We start from the raw sequence: 15,984 nt of genomic DNA on the forward strand, positions 1-15,984 counted from the left end.
AAGAAAGACCAAGACCTTCATGACAAGTAAAGGACTCCTTAGCAAAAGAATAGAACACATTCATTCAGCCATTTTTTTTTTTCAGTTTTGTCTGATTCTTCATGATTCCATTTGGAATTTTCTTGGCAGAAATATGGAGTAGTTTGCTATTCCCTTCTCTAACTCATTCTATAGATGAGGCAACCAAGCCATTTTAAGATGGTGACTATCAGGTGTGAAGAGTCACACACATTCCCTAGAGGAAAAAATGTTTGTTATATCTGTGGAACAATTCATTCCCCAGAGGGGAGAGGAGCTCAGTGGATGGCAAGGGGCCATCCTTGATCTCAGAATAAGTTCACCTATAATGGAGGAGTCAAAAGTGCAAAGAGGGGCAGGTAGGTGGCGCAGTGGATAGAGTACCCACCCTGGAGTCAGGAGGACCTGAGTTCAAATGTAACCTTAGATGCTTAATAATTACCTAGCTGTGTGACCTTGGGCAAGTCACTTAACCCCATTGCCTTGCAAAAAAAAAGTGAACCAGAAAGAACTAAGGACCAAGAAGGAGAGGAAGTGCATTAAAAATAATAAAAAGGAGAGGGCAGCTTGTACCTTGCAGATTTTTTCATAGGACTATTGTGTTCAAAGTTTTAAAAAGATAGGAAAGGATAACCAAAATGTCAGATGTGCAGTGAAGGAAACTTTGGAAAGCTATGGATCTTTCCCCCAGAGGGCTGTGGGAGGTGGCAAGGAGAAAACTGGGGATTACTTCAATGATTTTGAAGCTTAATTTCATAGATGTTGGAATCCTGATGTAAGTTTGGGAAAAGTAGCTGGAATCACCCTATTTGAGCACTAAATATTGGGAACATTTATCTGAGGCACTTGCAACCTCCCTTTGGCAAATGATTATTATAGAAGCTTTTACAATTGAATATTAAATCTGTTATATGTGTATATGTATATGCTTTACATCTTGAGACATCTGTATATGAATTTTCTGTTTGTTTAATATATTTTATTTTATTTTTGAACTTGCTATTTAAATGCATATGTTCACTTATTTTTTTAACTTATTTTGGTTAAGAATTTATTCCTTTATTTTTTTTTGTTTGTTTTTTAGGTTTTTGCAAGGCAAATGGGGTTAAGTGGCTTGCCCAAGGCCACACAGCTAGGTAATTATTAAGTGTCTGGGACCAGATTTGAACCCAGTTACTCCTGACTCCAAGGCCAGTGCTTTATTCACTGCCAACTAGCCACCCCCATTCCTTTATTTAGTCAAACATAAAAGACTTATCAGGCTTCTTCCTGTGTGTGTGGGTGTATGTTTGTGCAAGTTAATTACTTTTGTGAAAGAAGAGCTTTAGAAAATCTAGACAACTGGAATTGTGAGCCCCCAGATTCTAATGAATAGCTGATTTGTTTCTTTGTGTCTGTGTAGCATAAGACTACATTTCTTTTTTTTGTTTGTTTGCTTTTTTTTTAGGTTTTTGCAAGGCAAATGGGGTTAAGATTAAGGATTTAATAGGTGGTATTTTTTTGTAATGAATTTGTACATCAGCAAATGAGTATGTCTGTGTGAATGATCTGAATTTTGTTTTTTAGACAAAAAGATAGTTTGGCAAGTCATTGCAGTCACATTTTGCTAACTGGCTTTAGTTTTAAATGCAAAGAAGCAGACAATTTGTACCAGTGAATTCACAGGTTCTAAGCCTTCCCCTTTTCCTTGACCCCCCAATTGTTTGTGTGCTAATTATAATAATGTAAGTGATATTGGGTTTCTAATTAGAACTGTTTCATCTTTGTTGGAACTTAAATCTGTATTCATGATATACTGACGGTTTATCGAATTTCATGTTTCTTCCAATAGACCTTTGAATGCCTTCATCATGGACTGTTAAATAAATGATGAGTATCAGGGATTTTTGTAGAAGTGATTTCTGCATGTGATAAAGAGGTTGAACTAGAATGCTACCCTTTAGATTCTCTTTAGTTCTAAAATTCTATGACCCAGATTTTTACTATTAAAAGATCTAGTTTGGGCACACGGACACTAGTGAATAAAGGTAGGATTTCATTTTGAGAGCCCAGAACAAACTTGAAGGAATGGCTAGACAACAGAGTTCAGTTAAGGATTCTCATGTTAGAATTTGGGATAGTTTAGCTGGTTAATAGGACTTATTATGAGGCACTCATTAAAGTCAAACTGTTTACTTACTTTATGAAAAATGTTATTAATATTCTTAAAACTGTCATTACTAAGGCAATTTGAAAGAAAGGTTGAGGGACTGAGTTGTGTGTAATGGGGGTAATTCTAAAAACAAAATTGGGTAGGAAAAGGTAAAAGGGAACATTATAAAAATGCAGTGTGAAAGGAGGAACTAATATAGAGGAAGCAGGTGGGGGTTGAGGGCTGATAATACTGGAATCTTGCTCTCATCTGGGTTGAAGAGGAAACAAAATGCACCTCCAGAAGACTGTCTGAACATATAGAGAGGTGAGAAAACCAGAGGATAGGGTAGGGTGTGGTTTAGGATTTAGAAGGGTGAGGGGATTTTTGGTTGATTGTGTATTTTGAGATGGGGAGACTCTAGGAGTTATGGGTGAAGTGGGGTATGGGAAGATGGGGAAGAAGATAAGGTAACAGGAATAGGGTAAAAAAAGACTGAGAAAAAAAGTGAGTAAAAAGATGAAGTAACTTTGAATGTGAATGGGGTATTTATAGCAGTTCTTTTTGTAGTAACAAAGAACTGGAAATTGTAGGAATCTGCATCAATTGGAGAATGGCTGAACAAATTGTGGTGTATGATTGGAATGGAACATTACTGTGCTGTATGAAATGATGAGGCATGGAATATATATATGTGTGTGTATATATATCTATATATATTTGCCTAATGGCATGGAATATATAATACATATATATTGTGTATATATATGTATATATACATGTGTATATATACACACACACACATATATATATATTTGCATAATAGTAACCATCTCTGGGATAGAAGAGAGGGGGAAATGGAAGAAAAAAGAAAAAAAAAGACATTGACATAACTTTGTTGTATATTTGGAGGGGAATAGCAAGTTGCACATGGTAGATTTGCAATTTCATGTGCAATCATCTTTTTTTTTTTATTGTGCTGTGTTATGGAAATGCTTGTTTTTTCCCTGAGTTGAAAATAAAATTTAAAAAATTACTAATTTAACAGTGAAATCCAGCTATGACCATGAATTCTAGGAATTAGGTTGTTTGTCTTCTCACTTAGTTTTCAGTATCCTTCCTGGCATTAATGGATGACTGGTAGGAGTCTGCTGTTCTCCAGAGTTCTTTAAGAATTTTGTTTGGTAATTGCAGACTAACTGCTTTTTTTCCTCAGTGACTTGTAATACCTTGCCTTACCAGTTGGTAAGGCATCATATTGCAACACACAAGTCGGCATAAAGAGCATATATGTTTGGCATTTACTTATCTATAGATCAAAATATTTACAAGTATAAATCTAGATACATATACTCACATACATACATGTGCTTACACTTGGTATATAGGCAGAACAGAAAATAAGGATTCAATTTCTGAAGGAATGCTGAAGGAAGATGAGCTGTTTAGTACAAATAGGACTGGTTTTTTTGTGGAGCAAAGTCCTGGGTATAAGTCTAGTATTATACTTACACACAATATGGCTAAACAAATTACACATATCAAAAAATTATTCAAAACTAACCATCTTTGACTCAGGACTGAAAGAACCCCAGAAAAAGAACCATATGATGATGGTAGAGTTCTTCTAACTAGACTCTAAGAGGAAGCTCTGTGGGTAACCCTATGGGATTAAAAAATATGACCTTCCCATTTGATGCAGAGAAACGAAAGTTCTTGGAGACAAATGAGAATAATTATTCATTTCCATAGGGATTAAACCTACCAAGTTAGATCCTTTTAAGAATCTGAACATATCCCCAAGAGGGCAGAACTTCAGAAGACTTAAGATCTCAAGGATAATTTCCCTAGACAATTCTTTGGTTTAAAGTTCTCCTTGATCTGGAAACCATAGCTTTCAGTCTCTGGACCAAATTCTGACTTCCAACTTCTGGCAGGTCTGAAGTTTGGCTATATGATTGGCTGGGCTACTGGCCCTTCTTGTATCTTGACTAACTTCCATGCTAGTTCCCTGGCTTCCTTCCCTCCCTCTCCCCTCCTCCTCCCCTCCCCTCCCCTCCCCTCCCCTCCCCTCCCCTCCCCTCCCCTCCCCTCCCCTCCCCTTCTCCTCCACTTTCCCTCCCCTTCCTCTCCCCTTCCTTCCCTTCCCAGTACAGTTTCTGGCATATAGTATGTGCTTATTAAGCTTTTCATGACCAATTAATGTAAATCCATGTTGCTCTGTATACAATTCTATGGAAGGGGATTTCCAAATATTTTAGGAATATGCTTTTCTTGTAACTAAGTGGTCACATTGATCTTTCCCTCTTGAGTCCCTTTCTGGACTCCTTCAATCTTCCCCAGGCGAGTGCGGAAGGGGTGGAAGACAAGGAAGACAAGGATGACAGGTTCTCCAAGATCCCCAAGATCCCCGAGTACTCCAAGGTCTCCATTTATTGAACCAAATATCAGTGCTTAAATACCTTCCCAGTCTCTAACCCACTTCCACTCCCATGGCACTTAGTAAAATAAGGCTCTGGTGCTCAAGGACACCAGGTAATGGTAGTTTACAGTGCTCACACACACACAATAGTCCCTAACATATCCCCCATTCTTGTCTTTTTTATTTTGAAACAAAATTATTACATAATTAATGCCACATAAATTGTAAACAAAAGTTCAAAAATAAATAAATGTCAATAGTAAAAACCAATATTCCTAAATTCTTTGAAATACATTTTATCCCCAACTTACGAAGATTACAAAGTTTTCTCTTTTGCCAACAAAAAAACTTTCAAAACAATCAAATTCAAAATCCAAACTAGAAGGAGTAACTTTTAACTTAGGTAAAACTTAACTATTTCAGATCCGAATTGCACACAAAGGAGTTTAGACACTAACACAAACACAGAAACAACTCTCTTGTATTACATTTACCAAGCTGAGACTGATAACCCTGGTTAGCTCCAGATCTCAGAATATAGAAACATTTTCCCAACTCTCTAGGTCAGTGGAGAGATGTAAAAAACATCCTAGTGAAGAATACACCTCCCCCCAAAACTTTAGCCATAAGCACAGGCTTCCTTCAAAAGACAAAATCTAAATTTCCCACTCCCTGAAAAAAAAAATCTTCCCCTTTTCTCTTAACTAATTGAACCACAAAGCTTCCCAATAAATAACCTTTTGAAAAACAGGTGTAAGGGTCCCTTGATTTCTAAAATAAGTTTTTTGAGACATGGGTTTGAGTTTCAAAGTTGCAAAAAGAAAGCTTTCCTTTCTCCTTCCCCCTTCTCTCTGCAGAGGGTGGGAACAGCAGAGAATGAGAGAAAGCATTTGAAATTACTTAAAATGTTTACAGCATAATCTGGAGTTGTTGCACCCTGGGAACAGCAGTCAATACCATTACGGAGAGTGAAATTCATTGTGGGCATCAAAGTCCAAGTCAGAGTCTGCATCAAGATCCATATCAGAGACAAAAAATCTCTGTAGATGGTCACAGGTCCAAGGGCCTGGGTCTTGCCCAGAGCACATAGCAGGGTCAGGCAGGCAGCTGTGGCCAAAAAAGAACCAAGCAGGTTCTCTGCATTCTGTTCATGTCTCTGGCACTCAGCAGCAGACTGCTTCTTGAGGAAGAAGCTCCATTCCCTGGGGCACTGCCTCAGAGACTCTACTTCTGCTGATTCCTAATGAGCCCCTTAGTAATAAATCAACCTGTTACTTTCTCCAGAGTCCTCTGCTCTGGGATGTCACCTGGTTCTCTTGCTTGTATCTGCTGTGTCCTTATCCTGGACTTCACTCAGATAACTCTGCCTTCATGTCCCTGTTCAGAAGCCATTATGTTGAGTCCCTTTCTAGACTCCCTCAATCTTCCCCAGGAAAGAGCTGAAGGGGTGGAAGACAAGGATGACAGGTTCTCCAAGATCCCAAAGTACTCCAAGCTCTCCATTTATTGAACCAAATACCAGTGCTGAAATATCTTCCCAGTCTCTAATCCACTCCCATTCCCACTCCTGTGGCACTTAGTAAAATAAGGCTCTGGTGCTCAAGGACACCAGGTGATGATAGTTTATAGTACATACACACACACACACACACACACACACACACACACACACACACACAAAACAGTCCCTAATATTTCCCCTCCTTCCCCTTCTCTTTTCCCTCTTGTCTTACCTATAAGGTCTTCTTCATTTATATAAATGATCCTTTGTTCCTATGCCTCACCTATGTGTGTGATACTAAGGTTTCCCTTAATTTTACTTCCCTAAATGACCTTTAGTTTACCTATTCAGTCATATTTGTCCAGAACCCCTCATTCACTCTTCCCACTAATGAGGCTCACCTGACTGAATGGCTTTCAGTGCTGCATCCTTCTCCCACTGGAAAAACTGCTTCATATGACTTCCATATTTCTCCTTGTGCATGGCCTTGGCAACTGCCAGCACATCTGGTTTGTCAGCTGGAGCGATGGGGCGCAATGGATAACCTGTGGGGAGTGGGCCACATAACCTGGGGAGCCCTGTAACCTGGGGGAAAGGATGTTCATGGAACCTGAGGGAAGAGAGACATGTAAGTCATCTGGGAGAGGATTGGGAATAAACACCCTGGGGTTTGGTTATGGGTTACCAGAAGAAAGGTGGTCATGTGGCCTGGAGGAAAGGGAATTTTGAGATAGAAGGTGATAATGTACCAAGAGAGACATTGTGAAATTAGCAACAAACTTAGGGTCAGGAGAAATGTGTTTGAATAACATTTACTACCCTTGGGTAAGCCACTTTACTTTTTTGAGATTTAGTTTCTTCATCTATAAAATGGGGTTAATTATATATTACCTACCTCATGTGAGTAAAGGACCTAAGTCACCACTTAAAATTATTATTATTATTATTATTATTATTATTATTATTATAGTAGGGAGGTACATGATAAAACATCTTAATTTTCTATAATGCATGAGTTTTTACTTGTATTTTAAAAATCTATTATTGTAAATTATAAGGCTTAACATGAAATATTGTAGACATTACAAATGCACTGTGAATAAAGAACTTCAGAATCATTGATGATGCTTTCAATCAATAAACTCTTTGCCTTTCTTTGAGGTCTTTAGAAAATTTTTCCAATAAAGCTATTCCTTCCATATTGTGACTTTTCCCATCATGGTTTCAATATATTGTGCATTGGCATAAGAAATTAAATGGGAATTTTTTGGTAGTTTTGTGGAAGCTGCAGACAACATGCAAAGGAAGAGCAGATGACCAGAAAGAGTTTAGAAACTCAGAAATGAATTATATAAATATGTATATACAATACATACATACATAGACATGAATACACATATAGTATTATGTAATATTAACCCCAATTTTACAGTTAAGTATTGTAAACACCCCATAAAAGAAAAGAAAAATTCAATTTTTTCTCTTGTATGGAAAGGGAATCAAAAAATGTTATGTGGCATTCCAGATTGCAGGGGCCCTGCACCCTTAAGCACTCTGATGTGAAAGGGATAACTGTATTATTGGTGACTAATCATTGATTACTTCAGGTAAACAAATTGAGAGGCATTTCAAGATCAGCATCTTCAATTCTAACTTTTGTTGGCTCTGAGATTTTTCAGTGGGTTATCTTAATTATTTCAGTTGGTTCTGTTTTCTGTAATTCAGAAGTTTTGGGAAACTTTATTTCTTGCATTATGGCGTTTAGGTGGTTTTTTCCATAGTCTTCTGAGATTCTTAAGATCCTTAAGTTGTCCCTTTGTATACTAGCTTAGAGATAAATGGATTTTGCTTATATAAAAATCATATTTTTTATATTCTTTTTCTCTTCCAGATTGTCTTTCATTTCAGCATATTTGCATTCCCAATCATTTCCTTTTGCTTCTTTGGAGAGACTTGTCACCATGGATTGGTGTCTTTTTATCTGGTAATTATTTCTGCTGCACAATGCATAAATTCTGCAATTTTCGTTTCCTGTTTTAAGATTCTCATTTTCCTTCTGAACCCTTTGAGAATATCTTGCTGTAGTTCCATGATCTCTGAGGAATTTAGTTTTCTATGTCATCTGGTATTGGATCAATTTCCTTTGTTTTGCAATAGTTATTTGGAGATGTTTGTAGTCTTATGTCTTAGTGAACATCTTTTCTTCTATTTTAATATTTTCCCTACTGACTTATCTGCTTGTTAGTTTCCTTCTTCCCGAGATCTCTGACAATTTTCTTTTTTCTTTCCTTATTCCTTACTTTCTGACTTTTTCAGTTTTGATGTTAGTACTCTTGGGGGTGGGGTGGACCTCAAAGTTATCTTGGTCTCTTTCTGGTTTTTATTTATCTCAGTTCTTGCCGTAAGAAAATTCAGTGGGGATAGAACAGGATTGGTCCTGGATATATTTCAGGTCCTTTATTTTAGTCTTCGTGAATCCCCATATGCATGCTTGCTAGTGCCTTCACCTAGCTCCATTTTTCTTTAGTTCTCTGGCTGGCCACTGTTGCCCTGGAAGAGTATATTACTATCTTCCTGTCCCTCTCCCTCTTCTGAAAGTGTGTAGTCAGAATTGGGTTCTTTTAATTGTTGCTGCAGAATGGTGATAAAGGCAGGAATAAAGTGTCCTGGCAGAGACTGAAGCAGCAGCAGGGCAATTGCTTAATGGATTGGATCTCAAAGCATAAACTAGAAGGATGCATCCTGCCTGAATCTGGGGGCTAGTGGTGAGTGTGTTGAGTGACTTGGAAATTAATGTTCTCTCCTACTAATTCATGTGTCTTGTTATATGTCTTAAGTATCTTGGACTATGGAGAGAGCAGTAATTGATTTTCCTCTGGTACGTAATTCTTCTTTTGGGGGGAGTTTTTGAAAGTTAGTGAAGCCTGGAGAAAATATCTAGCCTCCATCTTATTTGATCCTGGGATTTTCCAAGGTTTCATGGAGACTCTGATTTTTAGGATTCTGAAAATGGCACCATATTTCATTGATATCCTGACCTTTGATAAAAAGAGATTATACTTACTAAAAGATTTTAGGAAGGCCAGAGCAGTTTGTTCTTTGATATATAGTTGAGCAAATAGGAATGTGATTTCAGAACTCTGTTTCATCTTTTTAGGCTACTGATTCAATGCTCCTGGGGTTCACCCCACCCAATATAAGGAATGTTCCAATGAATATAATCCATGTTCCTTGCTATTGTATATTTGAAGTCATGCAATTGAATATCTGCTTTATTGTAAGATGGTATTGAAGGGCAAATTGTTTACTACTCAAGCACAATATATTCATAAAGCAAAACTACATCTAAATGTATATCCTTTGATGTCATCATATCAAGATGTAATCTGTGGTCATCTTAGACTTAGATAGTCTTTGGAGAGTCTCACAAGGTCTCTTTGACCCTTGTCTCTTCTTAAGGTTTACCCTAGTAATATAAGAATTTTACTTATTTCTTCTCCACAAAAAAGCCTCAGGTCCTCAGAAAGTATTCAGGGTAATGAGATACTGAAAATAAGAGAGATTTTTAATTTAACCCAACAACTGGGAAAGCTCTGCTCTTCCTTCTCTAAAGCATTAAGTAACCCCTTTCCTCCTGGATATCACTTTGACTTGGGATACAGTGTCAGTGAAGCAATAGATAATGGGTTACTCTTCAGTTCAGAGATGGTAAGGGGCTTGGACCAAGAGGAGTACTAGTACTTGGGACCACAGTGAGACACATACTTTTCCTGGGTAAAGACCAGAACTCAGACTAGGAAAGCAGTGACCACACCTCAGGAACACAGTACCTTGGAAGCATTGAAAACTTGTAGATCCCTAGGAACTAACTCTGAAAACTGCAGCACACAAAAGCCTGAAACTTGGAATCTCAGGTGAGCACAGTTCAACTTTAACATAAAGCTCAAAGTAAAGAAAAAGACTGGGAAAATGAGCAAACACTAAAAAAAGAACTTGACTATAAAAAGCTACTGTGGTAGCAAGGAAGACCAAGATTTGTATTTAGAAAAGACAACAATGTGAAAATAGTTACAAATAAGACCTCAAAGAAAAATGCTAATTGGATTCTAAGCCAGAAAAAATTCCTGGAAGAGTTTAAAAGATAAAAATGGTAGAGGAAAAACTGAGAAAAGAAATGAAAGGGATGCAAAAAAATTATGCAAAAAAGAACAACTTAGAGGCACAAAAATACTGAAGAAAATAACACCTTAAAAAAACAGAACAGGTCAAATGATAAATGAGGCAAAAAAAATTCACATAAGGAAGGAACTCACTTAAAAGTAGATAGGACAAATGGAAAAAGAGGTACAAAAATTCAAAGAAGTAAAGAACTCCTTAAAAAAACTCACTGAAAAACTCAGTGAAGAAATATTTCTTAAAAATTAGAACTGGTTAAATGGAAGCTAATGATTTCATGAGACTTCAAGAAGCAATAAAATTGAGTCAAAGAAGAAAAATTAGAAGAAAATGTGAAATAGCTCATTGGAAAAACACTTGACCTGAAAAATAGATCAAGGTGAGATAATTTTTTTTTGGTTTTTGCAAGGCAATGGGGTTAAGTGACTTGTCCAAAGTCACACAGCTAAGTAATTATTAAGTGTCTGAGGCTGGATTTGAACTCAGGGCCTCCTGCCTCCAGGGTTGGTACTCTATCCACTGCACCACCTAGCTGCTCCAAGGTGAAATAACTTAAGAATTATTAGACTATTTTAAAGTCATGATCAAAAAAGAGCCTAGACGTCTTTCAAGAAAATATCTTAGATCCAGAAGTTAAAAATGGAATTGAAAAAGAATTCACAAATCACTTCCTGAAAGAGATCTCAAAATGAAAACTTTCAGGAGTATTCATAGTCAAATTTCAGAGCTACGAGATCAAGGAGAAAACATTGCAAGCAGCTGGAAAGGAACAATTCAAAAATGTCATGACAGGATCAAACAAAATTTAGCAGCTTCCATGTTAAAAGATTAGAGGGTTTGGAATATGATATTTTGGAAGGCATAGGAGTTAGGATTATAGCCAAGAATCACCTATCTAAGCAAAACTGAACATAATTTTTCAGGGGGATAAAATGAACATTAAATGAAGATTTTCAAGGATTCCTGATAAAAAAAACCAGAACTGAATAGAAAATTTGAAATTTAAACAGAAGATTTAAATAAAGTATAAAAATTTAAATATGAAAGAGTGATCATAAGGGACATTCTTATATGGGAAGATGATACACGCAGCTCTTAAGAACTTAACATTATTAGGGCAATTAGAAGCAGTCTGTATAGACAGAGGGTATGGGTTTGAGTTCATTGTGTTGGGATGCTCTCCCCCCCAAAAAAAAGATTACAGGGTTGAAGAAAGAGGGATGCACAGGAAGAAGGGGAAAGGGCAAAGTAGAATGGATCAAATTTTTTTTCACATAAAGGAGGTACTCAAGGAAGAGCTTTTATAGTGGGAGGAAACTAGGAGGAGGTCATGGGCAATGCTTGAAACACTCTCATCAAAATTAGCTCAAAGAGGAAAGAATATAAATATATATGTGTGTGTGTGTGTGTGTGTGTGTGTGTGTGTGTGTGTATGTGTGTGTGTATGTGTATCACCTCATACTATATTACACTCTATTATATGCCACCTTGTACCATGTTAAACTCTACTATATGTGCATATATATATATATATATATATATATATATATACATATATACATACACAATCAGATGGATTTAGAAATCTATTTTATCCAATAGGAAGATAGGAAAGAAAGGGGAAAAGAGATATTGGGGGTGGAGATGCTGAAAAGGAGGAAGTCTGGGGGAGGCAGTACTGAGAAGCAAGAAAGACTTTTGAGAAGAGAGGATAAAAAAAGAGAATAACAAACACAGGAAAGTGGGATGGAGGGAAATGCACAGTTTTTCAAATAAATGTGAATGGAAATAGTATGAGTTAACTTACAGAACATAAACCAATAGAAGAATGGATTAGAAACCAGAATCCGACAAAAGGTTTTGTTCAAGAGACATGCATGGGACAAAAAAACCACACAGAGTTAAAATAAGTAGCTGGAGGAGAATATGCTATATTTCAGTTGAAGTGAAGAGGACAGAGGGTGGCAGACATGACCTCAAACAAAGCAAAAGTACAAATAAGACCCAATTAAATGAGATAAGTAGGAAGATGCATTTTGCTAAAATATCATAAAATATTATAAAAATATCATAAACAACGAATTAATATCAAAATAGCAAATTTCTCTGATAAAGGCTTCATTTCTCAAATATATAGGGAACTAAGTCAAGTTAAAAAAAAAGATCCATTCTCTAATTGATAAAAGATCAAAGGTTATGAAGACAACTTTTTAAGAAAGAAATCTATAGTCTTATGAAAAAATACTCTTAATTACTTTTGATTACAGAAACACAAATTAAAATCACACCGACCAGAAATGAAAAATACTGGAGGAGATGAGAAAAAATATATACATTAATGAACTCTGGGTGAAGTAGTGAACCATCCAACCATTTTGGAGGACAATCTGGAGCTCTCTGCCCAAATAGCTAAAACTGTGCCTACCCTTTGATTCAGCAATCCACTACTAGTTCTGTCCCCCAAAGAGATCAAAGGAAAATGGAAAAGTATATATATGTATGAAAATATATCAGATCTTTTTGTGGTGGCAAAGAATTGGAAATCAGGAGATGCCCATCAATTGGGGACTGGCAGAACAAGCTGTAACATATGATCATAACAGAGTACTGTTATGTACAGGGGAGGAGGAACAGAACCAAGATGTAGAATAAAAGCAGGGACCTGTTTGAGCTCTCCTAAATTCTTCTCTAAACAACATTAAAATAATAATTAAAAATGAATTCTTAATTGGCAGAATCAACAAAAGGACAGAGTGAAAGTTTTCCAGCCCAAGATAACTTAGAATATGATATTTTGGAGAAGGTCAGCAGCAAAGGTCTGGCTCACAGGGGTGAGAGTGAAGTGTAGTCCAGTGAAGGGTGAGAGCCAGTCCAGAATGCACTAGTAAGTCAGCAACAGCACTTGGCAGTGGAAATGACTTCTGGATATCTCAGTTAACAGATAGTAAGGAAGTTGGAAAACTGATCAGAAAGAGATGCTGCTGAAAATGATGATGATAAAAACCCTTTTCTGGCACTGGAAGCAGGTTTCTGCTGCATTGCCTATATGAGATTCCAGTTTGAATTCCCAGATTGTGAGAGCAGGGCTCAGGCTAGGAGTGCAGTGACCACCACTCTACTTAGATTGTGTTACCTTGAAAAAACTGCAAACTTACAGATCCTCATTCTGCAAACTCCAGTATGAAAAATCTGAAAGTTATTACATTTCCCCTTCCATCCCAGGAGCAGAGTCTAACTTTAATTTAAAGTTAAAATTCAAGAAATAGATTGAAGAAATGAGCCAACAACAACAAAGAACCTGACCACAGAAAGTTACTATGGTGAAAGGGAAGATCTAGATAAGGTTATTTTTTTTTTTTAACAAGGCAATGGGGCTAAGTGACTTGCCCAAGATCATACAGCTAGGTAATTATTAAGTGACTGAAGTCGCATTTGAACTCAGGTCCTCCTGACTCCAGGGCCAGTGCTCTATCCACTGCCCCACCTAGCTGCCCCAAGAGGGAAGATCAAAACACAACTTAGAAGACTGAAATAAAATAATTACATCCAAGACCTCACAAAAAATGTGAATTGGTGGTCTCAAACCCTGGAAGAGCTCAAAAAGGAAAACCAAAAAGAGCTTAGACATCATCTTTCAAGAAATTATCATGGAAAACTATCTTGATATCCTAGAACCAGAGAATAAAACAAAACTCAAAAGATTCTCAAATCACCTACTGAAAGAGATCCCTAAATAAAAATTCCCAGGAATATTATGGCCAAATTTCAGAGTTCCCAGGTCAAGTAGAAATATTTCAAGCAGTTAACAGACAGAAACAATTTGAATATCATACCATCACAGTTAAGATCACATAAGATTTTTTTTTTTTGCAAGGCAGTGGGGTTAAGTGGCTTGCCCAAGGCCACACAGCTAGGTAATTATTAAGTGTCTGAGACCAGACCTGAACCCAGGTACTCCCGACTCCAGGGCCGGCGCTTTATCCATTATACCACCTAGCCACCCCAGGATCACATAAGATTTAGCAGCTTCCATGTTAAAGGATCATAGGCTTGGAATATGATATTCTGGAGGGTCATAGAAACCAGGATTACAATCAAGAATCACCTACCCAGAAAAATTGCATATAAATTCTTCCAGAAAAAAAAAGACATTTAATGAAATTGATGACTTTTGAGCATTCTTGGTGAAAAAACTAGAACTGAATAGAAAATATGATGTCCAAGTAGCAATCTTAAGAGAAGCAGAAGTTAATTATGATAGAGTAATTGTGATTCAATAAAGTTAAATGGTTTCCATTCTTCTATAGTAAGATGATACATGTAACTCCTAAGAACTTTATCATTATTAGGGCAGTTAAAAGGAGTGGACATAGATAAAGCGCACAGATGTGATTTGAGCATAGTATCTAAAAAAAATTAAGGCATGGAATAAAAGGGATGCATTTGGAGAATGGGGAAGGAAAAGGAAGAATGGGATAAAAGAAGTGCAAAAGAGCTTTTCAGGTGAGGGGAGAATTGTACTCTCATCAGAAATGGTTCAAAGAGGGAATAATATAATACTCAATAAGGTATTTAAGAAATCTATTTTACATTGATGATTGAAGCATACTGTTTTTCATTTCTTTTTTTTTGGTTTATATTTTCTTTTATAACATGACTAATATGGAAATGTATTTTGCATGACTGAAAATGAATAACCTATATCATGGTCTTAGGAAGAAGGGAAGACAGGAAAGGAAGGAGAGAATTTGGAACTCAAAATTTTAAACAATAAAATGTTAAAAAATTTTATATCCAATTGAGAAAAATAAAATGTTATTCAAAAAAATAAATACAAAATATTAAAAATAACTCTTATTTTACAGAGAAGCAGGAGGGGATGGTGATAAAAGAAAGGATGGGCTGTTAGCAGAGTTACTTTAATAAAAAAGAATCTACAATATGTTGTTTATAAGAAAAAATACTGAAGCAGAATTTATTTTGCTTCTGCTGAAGTAAAAAAAAGTCAGAAATAGCAATTATGCATCTCAGAAAAAGCAAAAGCAAAATTAGATATAATTAAAAGATATATGCAGGGAAACTATATTTTGTTTAAAAGTATAATGGACAATGAAGTGATATCAATACTGAACATTTGTGCATCGAATTAAAGAGCATCCAAATTCTTAAAGGAAAATTTGAAGGAGTTATAGAAGGAAATAGACATCAAACCATGCTATTTATGGACTGCAGTTTTTCTTTCTCAGAACTATAGAAATCTAGTAAAAAAATAAATAAGAAACAAAAGAGGTAAAGTTAGAAAACTTTAGGCAAGTTAGAAATGATAGACCTCTGGAGAAAACTGAATGGGAATAGAAAGGAAATATTCTTTTTCTTAGTGATACATGGCACCTACACAAAAATTGACCATATCCTAGGATATTAAAAAACCTCATAATCAAATGCTGAAAAGCATTTCAAATCATAATATACAATAAAAATTACATTCATTAAAGGACCATGGGAACCTAGATTAAAAATTAATTGGAAACTAAATATTTAATCCTAAAGAATGAATGAGTCAAAGAACGAGTCATAGAAACAATAATTTCATTAAAGAAAGTAACAATAAGACACTAAACCAAAATTTATAGGATGTAGCCAAAGCAGTACTTAGGGAAAAATTTTTTATTTCTAACTACTAATATCAATAAAGTAGAAAAAGAGCAGATTAATGAACTACACATGGAACTTGAA

General features: G+C 36.1%; 1 protein-coding gene across 6 annotated transcripts in view; it reads right to left on the reverse strand.

Moving 5' to 3' along the window:
* The window catches only part of FAM221B (family with sequence similarity 221 member B), a 51,876-nt gene that overhangs the window by 18,634 nt on the left and 17,258 nt on the right, over positions 1-15,984 (reverse strand). For 5 of the 6 annotated variants that reach the window (XM_074196223.1, XM_074196224.1, XM_074196219.1 and 2 more), the window contains one exon: positions 6,474-6,617. The exons of the other annotated variant lie outside the window; for it this stretch is intronic. In XM_074196223.1, the coding sequence (XP_074052324.1) occupies positions 6,474-6,617 (144 nt within the window). The remainder of the gene's footprint in view (positions 1-6,473; positions 6,618-15,984) is intronic. 6 annotated transcript variants of the gene reach the window in all.

This window comes from Macrotis lagotis, chromosome 8 (genome assembly GCF_037893015.1).
Source record: "Macrotis lagotis isolate mMagLag1 chromosome 8, bilby.v1.9.chrom.fasta, whole genome shotgun sequence".
Taxonomy (NCBI): Eukaryota; Metazoa; Chordata; class Mammalia; order Peramelemorphia; family Peramelidae; genus Macrotis; species Macrotis lagotis.